General features: G+C 38.8%; 1 protein-coding gene across 9 annotated transcripts in view; it reads right to left on the reverse strand.

The window, feature by feature from the left end:
- FUT8 (fucosyltransferase 8) overlaps positions 1-14,579 on the reverse strand; it is a 318,121-nt gene that overhangs the window by 88,861 nt on the left and 214,681 nt on the right. For all 9 annotated transcript variants that reach the window (XM_068543987.1, XM_068544009.1, XM_068543973.1 and 6 more), the window contains one exon: positions 1,204-1,318. In XM_068543987.1, coding sequence (XP_068400088.1) covers positions 1,204-1,318 — 115 coding nt within the window. The remainder of the gene's footprint in view (positions 1-1,203; positions 1,319-14,579) is intronic.

Raw genomic sequence — 14,579 nt, forward strand, 5'->3', positions numbered from 1 at the left:
ACTTCAAGCATTTGGAGTGTTAAATTCTATTTACTAATACATTGTTTTCCCCTGATTTAAGTTTCTTTTCTATTGATGACACATTACCCCATTCATTCCAGCTCCTTCGGCTACTTGGAAACGCCTATCAATTCGATCTTCCCAAACTCTCTCAAATTTGTCTCTTCACTTCCAATGCAAACTGCCACACACCTCAGTATTTCTCAGCTTCAGTACGGTCCTCATATCCTAAACGATCTCCTTGCTTCTAGTCTCTTACAATGAATCCAGTTCAAGCAAAATACTACTTTTCAGATTAATATCACTAAAGCAGCACTCTCATCATGCCACTCTTATGTATAAAAATCTTTCAAAAGCAGGTTGTGACTCCAAAACAGAAAAAAGCTTATGGCATATTAAGCAAAAACAAAAATTCAAAAGGAAATCAATTCTATCCTTACAAATATGTAACACTGGGTAAGCATATTAATAAGAGCTAGAGGAGAACACACACAAAAAATGAAGAGAATATATTTTAAAGGTCCTGGGACTTGGAGTTTACCCTTGATTTATATTTCCCGTTTGTTGTTATAATGATGTTTACACAATAAATAAAATCGTTCAGCAACCATTTACTGCTTATGCACTATAAAGCTTAACCCGTACCCGAGGACCTCTGCAATCTGGCTCCCAAACCTACCTTTTCCAACCCTCCTTTTCGCACAACCAAAACTCCAGACAAACTAAGATATTCTATTTCTCATTGGGTTCCTGTACTGTTCTTTCCCAGGTATGGATCATTACTTACATCATATGCTCCAGCCAGTATGCTCTTCTCCCTTTCTGGTGTCTATATCCTACCTAATTATCCTTTGCAGCTCAGTTCAAATAATACCTTTTCCACATAGCTATCCCTGACATGTTCCTCCAATGAGCATTTCATCTAATCTCTCACATAAATGCAGCACTTCCTATTTTGCACTGTAGTTTTTGTATGTCCGTGTGTCAGAAGTAGCCCCCTTTAGGGCAGGGACCTTCTTTTAGCTATCTTTGTATTCCACTCAAGGTGTAACATAGAGTCTTTTTGAATAAATATGTAAAATGAGTGAACAAATACTTTCAAAAAGTGAGGGCTAGGAAGACTAAAAACCAACAGCAACTCTTAGTTTTATTATGATTCTCCTTTTTTTCACTCAAGTTTATTTCTTAACCTAACCTTCTTACCTGAAGATACGTTATTCTCCGCTGGACCAGCTCTGTCAGATCTTTGGCCTCTTTTTCCCGCCAATCACCTGCTCCATCTGTTTGACTGAGGTAGTATAAATCCGTCATGATAGACCTATAAAAAGCAAACAACATTGTGGGTCTAACTTATTTGTATTTCATCACAGGATTACACAAAGTCATAAGAAGAGAGTCAAATTCTTCATAAAAATTGATGCTCACACTGATGCTGGTACCCATTTTTTATTTTCTATCAAGACTGTGAAATTCAACAGTGTAGTCTCTAGCAGCCAAGATTCATTCCTATAGGAAATCTTTACTGTTGAGAAGAACCTATTCCCCAGCCCTGGCCCCCTGCCCCAGGCCAATTATGTGCACTTATATCCCAACACAGAGCACGTCAGAGATCAGGGGAAAGTGGATACCCATAGCAAAGAAATACGTAGACTAACATAAGGGACAGAAATACATTGGTGACAGCATTTGAATATTAACTTTTTGTTCTCTCTACTGTCACCTCCTGTCCCCTCTTAAATTTCTTCTTCATACTTGGAAAAAGATCAGAGGAAAATTTTGGCACAACTGTTACACAACGGTCGAAACCAAGGCTCAGCAAACTTTTTTCAGTAAAGGGCCAGACAGTAAATATTCTAGGCTTTGTGGGCCTCTGTTGCTTTTGTAGCCCGAAAGCGGCCATAGACAATATGTTAAAAAAAAAAAAAAAAAAAATGTGTGTGTCATCCGATAAAACTTTATTCACAAAATCAGGCTATGAGCCAGATTTGGCCCTGGGGCTATAATTTGACAATTCTTGCTCTAAATTAATAAAATGATTGTTAAGATACTTTCCCATCCTGCATAGTAATTTCAATTACAACATGCTGAATTTCCTGCAAAGTAAACTAAAATACCCAGTATACTAGGGAAGAGAAACTTGATGGCTGGTGCAGATGGTTTAATTTATAATACATTAAACAAAAGCAATGACTTGCATTTACCAATAAAGAAAAGTAAAAAGCAAGACTCCTCTCTTTCTCTGACACTCCCTACCAACCTATCAGCAAAACATTTCGCCAAGTTCTGAACAAGTATCAACACTGGCATTGCTACCAACTGAGCCACCACTTTTCTCACCTGAATTGTTACAGTAACCTCTGAACAGGTCTCCCTGCTTCCACCCTTGCCAACCTCTACAGTCTATTCTCAATGTAGCAGCTAGATCCTGTCAAAATATCAGTCAAATGATGTTACTCCTTTGCTCTTATTGAACTGGTTCTTCATCTCAATCAGTCAAACCCAAAGTTACTAATTTGACCTACAAGGCCCCAGACAATATGGCCTCCCTTACCTCTTTTTTTTTTTTTTAATGGATTTATTTATTTATTTTGATTTTTCATTTTTTTTAAACATCTTTATTGGAGTATAATTGCTTTACAATGGTGTGTTAGTTTCTGCCTTATAACAAAATGAATCAGTTATACATATACATATATCCACATATCTCTTCCCTCTTGCGTCTCCATACCTCCCACCCTCCCTATCCCACCCCTCTAGGTGGTCAAAAATCACCAAGCCGATCTCCCTGTGCTATGTGGCTGCTTCCCACTAGCTATCTATTTCACATTTCGTAGTGTATATATATCCATGCCACTCTCTCACTTTGTCCCAGCTTACCCTTCCCCCTCCCCATATCCTAAAGTCCATTCTCTAGTAGGTCTGTGTCCTTCTTCCCATCTTGCTCCTAGGTTCTTCATGACCTGTTTTTTTTTCTTTATTAGATTCCATATATATGTGTTAGCAAACGGTATTTGCTTTTCTTTTTGACTTACTTCACTCAGTATGACAGACTGTAGGTCCATCCACCTCACTACAAATAACTCAATTTCGCTTCTTTTTATGGCTGAATAATATTCCATTGTACATATGTGCCACATCTTCTTTATCCATTCATCTGCTGACGGACACTTAGGTTGCTTCCATGTTCTGGCTATTGTAAATAGAACTGCAATGGACATTGTGGTACATGACTCTTTGAATTATGGTTTTCTCAGGGTATATGCCCAGTAGTGGGATTGCTGGGTCATATGGTAGTTCTATTTTTAGTTTTTTAAGGAACCTCCAGACTGTTCTCCATAGTGGCTGTATCAATTTACATTCCCACCAACAGTGCCAGAGGGTTTCCTTTTCTCCACACCCTCTCCAGTATTTACTGTATGTAGATTTTTTGATGATGGCCATTCTGACCAGTGTGAGATGATATCTCATTGTAGTTTTGATTTGCATTTCTCTAATGATTAATGATGTTGAGCATTCTTTCATGTGTTTGTTGGCCATCTGTATATCTTCTTTGGAGAAATGTCTTTTTAGGTCTTCTGCCCATTTTTGGATTGGGTTGTTTTTTTGATATTGAGCTGCATGAGCTGCTTGTAAATATTGAGGATTAATCCTTTGTCAGTTGCTTCATTTGCAAATATTTTCTCCCATTCTGAGGGTTGTCTTTTCGTGTTCTTTATGGTTTCCTTTGCTGTGCAAAAGCTTTTAAGTTTCATTAGGTCCCATTTGTTTATTTTTGTTTTTATTTCTCTAGGAGGTGGGTCAAAAAGGATCTTCTGTGATTTATGTCATGGAGTGTTTTGCCTATGTTTTCCTCTAAGAGTTTAATAGTGTCTGGCCTTACATTTAGGTCTTTAATCCACTTTGAGTTTATCTTTGTGTATGGTATTAGGGAGTGGTCTAATTTCATTCTTTTACATGTAGCTGTCCAGTTTTCCCAGCACCACTTATTGAAGAGGCTGTCCTTTCTCCACTGTATATGCTTGCCTCCTTTATCAAAGATAAGGTGACCATATGTGTGTGGGTTTATCTCTGGGCTTTCTATCCTGTTCCATTGATCCATATTTCTGTTTTTGTGCCAGTATCATACTGTCTTGATGACTGTAGCTTTGTAGTATAGTCTGAAGTCAGGGAGCCTGATTGCTCCAGCTCTGTTTTTCTTTCTCAAGATTGCTTTGGCTATTCGGGGTCTTTTGTGTTTCCATACAAATTGTGAAATTTTTTGTTCTAGTTCTGTGAAAAATTCCAGTGGTAGTTTGATAGGAATTGCACTGAATCTGTAGATTGCTTCGGGTAGTAGAGTCATTTTCACAATGTTGATTCTTCCAATCTAAGAACATGGTATATCTCTCCATCTATTTGTATCATCTTTAATTTCTTTCATCAGTATCTTATAATTTTCTGCATACAGGTCTTTTGTCTCCTTAGGTAGGTTTATTCCTAGATATTTTATTCTTTTTGTTGCAATGGTAAATGGGAGTGTTTTCTTAATTTCACTTTCAGATTTTTCATCATTAGTGTATAGGAATGCAAGAGATTTCTGTGCATTAATTTTGTTTCCTGCTACTTTACCAAATTCATTGATTAGCTGTAGTAGTTTTCTGGTAGCATCTTTAGGATTCTCTATGTATAGTATCATGTCATCTGCAAACAGTGACAGCTTTACTTCTTCTTTTCCGATTTGGATTCCCTTTATTTCTTTTTCTTCTCTGATTGCTGTGGCTAACACTTTCAAAACTATGCTGAGTAATAGTGGTGAGAGTAAGCAACCTTGTCTTGTTCCTGATCTTAGTGGAAATGGTTTCAGTTTTTCACCATTGAGGACGACATTGGCTGTGGGTTTGTCACATATGGCCTTTATTATGTTGAGGTAAGTTCCCTCTGTGCCTACTTTCTCGAGGGTTTTTATCATAAACGGGTGTTGAATTTTGTTGAAAGCTTTCTCTGCATCTATTGAGATGATCATATAGTTTTTCTCCTTCAATTTGTTAATATGGTGTTTCACATTGATTGATTTGCGTATATTGAAGAATCCTTGCATTCCTGGGATAAACCCCACTTGATCATGGTGTATGATCCTTTTAATGTGCTGTCGGATTCTGTGTGCTAGTATTTTGTTGAGGATTTTTGCATCTATGTTCATCAGTGATATTGGTCTGTAGTTTTCTTTTTTTTGTGACATCTTTCTGGTTTTGGTATCAGGGTGATGGTGGTCTCGTAGAATGAGTTTGGGAGTGTTCCTCCCTCTGCTTTATTTTGGAAGTTTGAGAAGGATGGGTGTTAGCTCTTCTCTAAATGTTTGATAGCATTCACCTGTGAAGCCATCTGGTCCTGGACTTTTGTTTGTTGGAAGATTTTTAATCACAGTTTCAATTTCAGTGCTTGTGATTGGTCTGTTCATATTTTCTATTTCTTCCTGGTTCAGTCTCGGAAGCTTGTGCATTTCTAAGAATTTGTCCATTTCTTCCAGGTTGTCCATTTTATTGGCATAGAGTTGCTTGTAGTAATCTCTCATGATCTTTTGCATTTCTGCAGTGTCAGTTGTTACTTCTCCTTTTTCATTTCTAATTCTACTGATTTGAGTCTTCCCCTTTTTTTCTTGATAAGTCTGGCTAATGGTTCATCAATTTTGTTTATCTTCACAAAGAAACAGCTTTTAGTTTTATTGTTCTTTGCTATAGTTTCCTTCATTTCTTTTTCATTTATTTCTGATCTGATCTTTATGATTTCTTTCCTTCTGCTAACTTTGGGTTTTTTTGTTCTTCTTTCTCTAATTGCTTTAGGTGTAAGGTTAGGTTGTTTGAGATGTTTCTTGTTTCTTAAGTAGGATTGTATTGCTATAAACTTCCCTCTTAGAACTGCTTTTGCTGCATCCCATGGCTTTTGGGTCGTCGTGTTTTCATTGTCATTTGTTTCTAGGCATTTTAAAATTTCCTCTTTGATTTCTTCAGTGATTTCTTGGTTATTAAGTAGTGTATTGTTTAGCCTCCATGTGTTTGTATTTTTTACAAATTTTTTCCGGCAATTGATATCTAGTCTCATAGCGTTGTGGTCAGAAAAGATACTTGATACGATTTCAATTTTCTTAAATTTACCAAGGCTTGATTTGTGACCCAAGATATGATCTATCCTGGAGAAAATTCCATGAGCACTTGAGAAGAAAGTGTAATGTGTTATTTTTGGATGGAATGTCCTATAAATGTCAATTAAGTCCATCTTGTTTAATGTGTCATTTAAAGCTTCTGTTTCCTTATTTACTTTCATTTTGGATGATCTGTCCATTGGTGAAAGTGGGGTGTTAAAGTCCCCTATGATGATTGCGTTACTGTCGATTTCCCCTTTTATGGCTGTTAGCATTTGCCTTATGTATTGAGGTGTTCCTATGTTGAGTGCATATTTACAATTGTTATATCTTCTTCTTGGATTGATCCCTTGATCATTATGTAGTGTCCTACTTTGTCTCTTATAATAGTCTTTCTTTTAAAGTCTATTTTGTCTGGTATGAGAATTACTATTCCACTTTCTTTTGATTTCCATTTGCATGGAATATCTTTTTCCATCCCCTCACTTTCAGTCTGTATGTGTCCCTAGGTCTGAAGTGGGTCTCTTGTAGACAGCATATATACAGGTCTTGTTTTGGATCCATTCAGCCAGTCTATGTCTTTTGGTTGGAGCATTTAATCCATTTACATTTAAGGTAATTAACAATATGTATGTTCCTATTGCCATTTTGTTAATTGTTTTGGGTTTGTTACTGTAGGTCTTTTCCTTCTCTTGTGTTTCCTGCCTAGAGAAGTTCCTTTAGCATTTGTTGTAAAGCCGGTTGGTGGTGCTGAATTCTCTCAGCTTTTGCTTGTTTGTAAAGGTTTTAATTTCTCCATCGAATCTGAATGAGATCCTTGCTGGGTAGAGTAATCTTGGTTGTAGGTTCTTCCTCTTCATCACTTTAAATATGTCCTGCCACTCCCTTCTGGCTTGCAGAGTTTCTGCTGAAAGATCAGCTGTTAACCTTATGGGAATTCCCTTGTATGTTATTTGTTGTTTTTCCCTTGCTGCTTTTAATATTTTTTCTTTGTATTTAATTTTTGATAGTTTGATTAATATGTGTCTTGACATGTTTCTCCTTGAATTTATCCTGTATGGGACTCTCTGTGCTTCCTGGACTTGATTAAGTATTTCCTTTCCCATATTAGGGAAGTTTTCAACTATAATGTCTTCAAATATTTTCTCAGTGCCTTTCTTTTCCTCTTCTTCTTCTTCTGGGACCCCTATAATTCGAATGTTGGTGTGTTTAATGTTGTCCCAGAGGTCTCTGAGACGGTCCTCAATTCTTTTCTTTTTTTTTTCTTTATTCTGCTCTGCAGTAGTTATTTCCACTATTTTATCTTCCAGGTCACTTATCCGTTCTTCTCCCTCAGTTATTCTGCTATTGACCCCTTCTAGAGAATTTTTAATTTCATTTATTGTGTTGTTTATCACTGTTTGTTTGCTCTTTAGTTCTTCTAGGTCCTTGTTAAACGTTTCTTGTATTTTCTCCATTCTATTTCCAAGATGTTGGATCATCTTTACTATCATTATTCTGAATTCTTTTTTAGGTAGACTGCCTATTTCCTCATCATTTGTTAGGTCTAGTGGGTTTTTACCTTGCGCCTTCGTCTGCTGTGTGTTTCTCTGTTTTCTCATTTTGCTTAACTTACTGTGTTTGGGGTCTCCTTTTCACAGGCTGCAGGTTCGTAGTTCCCGTTGTTTTTGGTGTCTGTCCCCAGTAGCTAAGGTTGGTTCAGTGAGTTGTGTAGGTTTCCTGGTGGATGGGACTAGTGCCTGTGTTGCGGTGGATGAGGCTGGATCTTGTCTTTCTGGTGGGCAGGTCCACATCTGGTGGTGTGTTTTGGGGTGTTTGTGGCCTTATTATGATTTTAGGCATCCTCTCTGCTAATGGGTGGGGTTGTGTTCCTGTCCTGCTAGTTGTTTGGCATAGGGTGTGCAGCACTGGAGCTTGCTGGTCATTGAGTGGAGCTGGGTCTTGGCGTTGAGATGGAGATCTCTGGGAGAGCTTTCGCCGTTTGATATTACGTGGAGCTGGGAGGTCTCTTGTGGACCAACGTCCTGAACTTGGCTCTCCCACCTCAGAGGCACAGCCCTGACACTGGCTGGAGCACCAAGAGCCTGTCATCCACATGACTCAGAATAAAAGGGAGAAGGAAAAGAAGGAAAGAAAGAAAGAAGATAAAATATAACAAAATTAAAAAGTTATTAAAATAAAAAATAAAAAAATGTTTTAAATAAAAAATTAAAAAACGAAGGAAAGAAAAGAGAGCAACCAAACCAAAAACACAAATCCACCAATGATAACAAGTGCTAAAAACTATACTAAAAGAAAGAAGAAAAAAAAAAAAAAAACAGACAGAACCCTAGGACAAATGGTAAAAGAAAGCTATAGAGACAAAATCACACACAGAAGCATACACATACACACTCACAAAACGAGAAAAAGGGGAAAAAATATATATATCGTTGCTCCCAAAGTCCACCTCCTCAATTTGGGATGATTCATTGTCTATTCAGGTATTCCACAGATGCAGGTTACATCAAGTTGATTGTGGGGATTTAATCCGCTGCTCCTGAGGCTGCTAGGAGAGATTTCCCTTTCTCCTCTTTGTTCGCACAGCTCCTGGGGTTCAGCTTTGGATTTGGCCCTGCCTCTGCGTGTAGGTCGCCTGAGGGCGTCTGTTCTTTGCTCAGACAGGACGGGGTTAAAGGAGTAGGTGATTCGGGGTCTCTGGCTCACTCAGGCCGGGGGAGGGAGGCGTACGGAACATGGGGCGAGCCTGCGGCAGCAGAGGCTGGCGTGACGTTGCACCAGCCTGAGGTGCGCCGTGTGTTCTCCCGGGGAAGTTGTCCCTGGATCACGGGATCCTGGCAGTGGTGGGCTGCACAGGCTCCCGGGAGGGGAGGCGTGGATAGTGACTTGTGGTTGCACACAGGCTTCTTGGTGGCTGCAGCAGCAGCCTTAGTGTCTCATGCCCGTCCCTGGTGTCCGCGCTGATAGCCGTGGCTCGCGCCCGTTTCTGGAGCTCCTTTAAGCGGCACTCTTAATCCCCTCTCCTTGCGCACCAGGAAACAAAGAGGAAAGAAAAAGTCTCTTGCCTCTTAGGCAGGTCTATACTTTTTCCTGGACTCCCTCCCGGCTAGCTGTGGCGCACTAGTCCCCTTCAGGCTGTGTTCACGCCACCAACCCCAGTCCTCTCCCTGGGATCCGACCTCCGAAGCCCGAGCCTCAGCTCCCAGCCCCGCCTGCCCCGGCGGGTGAGCAGACAAGCCTCTCGGGCTGGTGAGTGCTGCTCGGCACCGGTCCTCTGTGCGGGAATCTCTCCACTTTGCCCTCCGCACCCCTGTGGCTGCGCTCTCCTCCATGGCTCCGCAGCTCCCCGTCCTCCGCCACCCGCGAAGGGGCTTCCTAGTGTGTGGAAACCTTTCCTCCTTCACAGCTCCCTCCCACTGGTGCAGGTCCCGTCCCTATTCTTTTTGTTTCTGCTTTTTCTTTTTTCTTTTGCCCTACCCTGGTACGTGGGGAGTTTCTTGCCTTTTGGGAGGTCTGAGGTCTTCTGCCAGCGTTTAGTAGGTGTTCTGTAGGAGTTGTTCCACATGTAGATGTATTTCTGATGTATCTGTGGGGAGGAAGGTGATCTCCACGTCTTAGTCTTCCACCATCTTGAAGCTCGAAGCTCCTCCTCCTCCCTTACCTCTTTGATCTCATCTTCTACTACTGTCCTCCTTGTTTACTCTATTTCAGCCACATAGTCTTGTTACTAACCCCTGAACATGTCAGCCATGTTCCTACTTTAGGACCTTTGCATTTGCTCCTCCTTCCCCTGGAATGCTGGTTTCCGAGATACCCATCCACATGGCTCACCCAAATATCCTTCAAAATTTTGCTCATATGTCACCTTCCCCAAAAGGCTATCCAGACTATCTCACTTAAAAATTCAACACCCAGTCACCATCACATCTCTTGCTTTTCCTTCTCCTCTTTCCCTGCTTTATTTTTCTCCAAGCAATTATCATCTTCTAATATATATCATTTACTTCTTTATTTTATTATCTTTCTCTCCCTACTAGAATTTAAGCTCCATGGCAGCAGGGTATTTTTCAAACTCCCCTCCCTGCTCCCAAACCAGCATTTAGAACAGTTCTGATCACATAGAAAACGTTCAATATATATCTTTGAATAGATAACTGAATGAAAAAGTGGCAAAAAATTTTCAAGAATTTTAGATGAGATAATATTGAGAATTTTTACCTTTCACAAATCCAATTTTGTGCTAGAGAATTTCTGGGAATAATCCTTAACTAGTAATAACTCCAGCTTTACCCCTTCTCTGCACTTTATATTAACTCTTCTGTTCAGGGAATGCTTATAAGTCTGTGTTATTTGCTTGTGAAAATTATAAAGTTAGAAATTTATTTCTATTTATCAGAAAGTATACAGCTGTCCCTTGAACAACTCAGGGGTTAGGGGTGCCGAACCCCACACACAGTCGAAAATCTGCATATCACTTTTGAATCCCCAAAAACTTAACTACTAATAGCCTACTGTTGACCGGAAACCTTACTGATAACATAAACAGAATTAACACATATTTTGTATGTTATACGTACAACAATCAAAATGTTATGCACTAACAAATATCAAAGTAAGGGGTCTGGAGTACAAAAATGTGGACTCTGTTCATTGTAAATATGCAAAATTAGAAAGATTTTGAATCAGAGGAAAAAGAGCTTTGAGAGCCAGACAGATCTACCCCTCAGTTTGGGATCTAACTCTTACCAGCTTTGTGTCCTAGGAAAGTTATTTTCACATCTCTGAGACATAGTTTCTTCACTTTAAAATGAGGATTATAAAACCTTCCACACAGTTTTTAAAAAAGGATTAGTGATAATACAAACAAAGTAGTATATGTGGTGGCTGCTTGCTACAGACTGAACATCTGTGTCTCCCCCAAACGCATCCATTGAAACTTAATGCCCAGTGTGATGGTATTCAAATGTGGGGCGTGTGGGAAGTGCTTAAGTCATGAGGGTGGAGCCTTATGAATGAGATTAGTGCTCTTGTAAAACAGACCCCACAGAGCCTCTAGCCCCTTCTACCGTACAAGGGCACAGTGAGAAAGCACTGTCTATGGAGCAGAAAGAGGGCACTCATCAGACACCAAATTTGCCAGCACCTTGATCTTGAACTTCTCACCTTCCAGAATTGTGAGAAGTAAATTTCTGTTGTTTACAAGCCATGCAGTCTATGATATTTTTTTGTCATAGTAGCCCAAACAGACTAAGACATTGCTATTTATGCTAGAATGCCTCAGAGAGTTGCTTCAGAACTTTTACCTTGTGTCTGAAGAATACCTGCTAATAATTCCACAGCTAAGAGGAAAGATCCGTTGGGTATGAGGGTGACAGTAATATGTGGGACTGATAGCCAGTCAGAAAAATGACCCAATACTCAGTGCCTCATAGCACCCTGAAGAAAGGGATTGATCAGTGAGGACTCATTTAACAGATGATGAAACCAGCCCTCAACAACTGTGATTTATCTAGGAGTACACGACATAGTCTCAGTTCTCTTCTATTCCTGGTTCTTAACTAGATGATAAACCATTCAGGAGCAAAGCAATGGAAGCCCACTGGAAAAATAATTGAAGTCTTATTTACTATCATAGAAAATCATCAGAACTACAAATGATTAACAGAGAATACCTGATAATAGCCCCTTTGAATAAAACAAAACTATTAATAATATACAAATAAAAATTCAAAATCATAGCCACAGTTTAGAATATTCACCCAACTAATAATGGAACAGCTTTATACAATGCTTTGGGATAACAGGGTCGTCTGTGAAGCATTTCAGGCATTTGTTCAATGGGTCATCATTATCCATGCACAGGACACTTCACAGCTTGACTATTTCCATATTTATCCTTTTAAAATAGGACAAGAGTCTAATATGTGATGCTTTACCTGTTTTTATATGTATTATTCCCACCTAAGATTCAAAACATTTCTTTCATGAAAAAGAGTAATTTTAGTTGGAAAAACCATATCTACAACTTACTGCCTCCTTAAGAAACTAACTTACAGTCTTACACACTGAACAGAGGTTCAAGTTTTTTTCAGATTATGAAACTGAGGCCCCTATGGGCTATTATGTAGCCTATGGTATTATTTTATAGTTGCTGGGGGAAAAGTTACCACTCATGAAATTGTGTGAGTTGATCATGGAAACACAGGAGATGTCTTTCCTTATAATGGTGTTACAGGGCTAAGCTGAAGTTTATTTAAATTATTTTCTCAGTTTTATAGGCCTCTTTTCCATTACTCTCATCACACCCATTATTTTTCACATTTCACAGGTTTCATCATATCCAAACATGGTCATTTGCTTTTTCCTACCCACCAGATAGGAGTGATCACAAAACTTGTTGAAAGTCTCAAATTTAAATAGCAGTATTGTTTCTGGAGATGTAGTACAGTGGGATAAGTAACCAGTCTATCAGCAAATGCCTGTTGAAGGAATAAAGGAAATTCAATATGCTCTGCATGGCGTTACATTAAATTAAAGATACACACACACACAGACAAATAGCACTACATTCCATGACAATCAGTATATAGCCCCAAGCAGGTAAAAAACTACATTAGGTGTAACTTAGAGGGGAAAATTCTCTGAAATATATAAATTGGCATGGTTTATGCTTTCATGTTATAGTAATCAAGCCATCACTTTACCACTGGGAATGAAAGCTGATCTCTGTATATTTTAATAAATTAGAAAACATAAAAGTGAATGTTTTTACCAAGTTACATCACTACTAAGTCTTAGCAATCAATTATTTCTATTTATCCCAATATCTGTCAAGAAAGTGGAATAACCAGTCTTATAACTAGACGACCAAAGACCAAAAAAAGTACACTAATTTTTTATGATAATGCAGTCAGAGTCATAGTATAAGTCACTCTATCCCAATGGTCAACTAAAATTAAGCTTCCTTTGTAAAACTTTTTTCCTTGGCCTCCCCACTGGAGACCATGTAAGGAAGACAAGCCCAGGAAATGACTTTATATTCAACCTACAGTTGACCCTTGAACAACACCGTTTGAACTGTGCGAGTCCAGTTATACGCAAATTTTTTCAATAAATATCGGAAAAATTTTTTGAGATTTGACACAATTTAAAAAAACTCACAGATGAACTGCATAGTCTAGAAATATTGAAAAAATTAAGAAAAAGTTAGGTATATCATGAATGTATAAAATATGTGTAAACAAATGGGACCTAATGAAACTTAAAAGCTTTTGCACAGCAAAGGAAACCATAAACAAGACAAAAAGACAACCCTCTGAATGGGAGAAAATATTTGCAAATGAAGCAACTGACAAAGGATTAATCTCCAATATTTACAAGCAGCTCATGCAGGTCAATAACAAAAAAGCAAACAACCCAATCCAAAAATGGGCAGAAGACCTAAATAGACATTTCTCCAAAGAAGATATACAGGTTGCCAACAAACACATGAAAGAATGCTCAACATCATTAATCGTTAGAGAAATGCAAATCAAAACTACAGTGAGATATCATCTCACACCGGTCAGAATGGCCATCATCAAAAAATCTAGAAACAATAAATGCTGGAGACGGTGTGGAGAAAAGGGAACACTCTTGCACTGTTGGTGGGAATGTAAATTGATACAGCCTCTATGGAGAACAGTATGGAGGTTCCTTAAAAAACTAAAAATAGAACTACCATACGACCCAGCAATCCCACTACTGGGCATATACCCTGAGAAAACCATAATTCAAAAAGAATCATGTACCACAATGTTCACTGCAGCTCTATTTACAATAGCCAGGACATGGAAGCAACCTAAGTGTCCATCATCAGATGAATGGATAAAGAAGATGTGGCACATATATACAATGGAATATTACTCCGCCATAAAAAGAAACGAAACTGAGTTATTTGTAGTGAGGTGGATGGAGTTAGAGTCTGTCATACAGAGTGAAGTAAGTCAGAAAGAGAAAAACAAATACAGTATGTTAGCACATATATATGGAATCTAAGGAAAAAAAAATAGGTCATGAAGAACCTAGTGGCAAGACAGGAATAAAGACACAGACCTACTAGAGAATGGACTTGAGGATATGGGGAGGGGGAAAGGTAAGATGTGACAGAGAGAGTGGCATGGACATATATACACTACCAAACGTAAAATAGCTAGCTAGTGGGAAGCAACCGCATAGCACAGGGAGATCAGCTCTGTGCTTTGTGACCACCTAGAGGTGTGGGATAGGGAGGGCGGGAGGGAGGGAGATGCAAGAGGGAAGAGATATGGGAACATATGTACATGTATAACTGATTCACTTTGTTATAAAGCAGAAACTAAACACACCATTGTAAAGCAATTATACTCCAATACAGATGTTAAAAAAAAATATGTGTAGATACCAGTCTATCCTTACATAGGCATAAAGGCATTAAATTCTA

This window comes from Eschrichtius robustus, chromosome 1 (assembly GCF_028021215.1).
Source record: "Eschrichtius robustus isolate mEscRob2 chromosome 1, mEscRob2.pri, whole genome shotgun sequence".
Lineage (NCBI taxonomy): Eukaryota > Metazoa > Chordata > Mammalia > Artiodactyla > Eschrichtiidae > Eschrichtius > Eschrichtius robustus.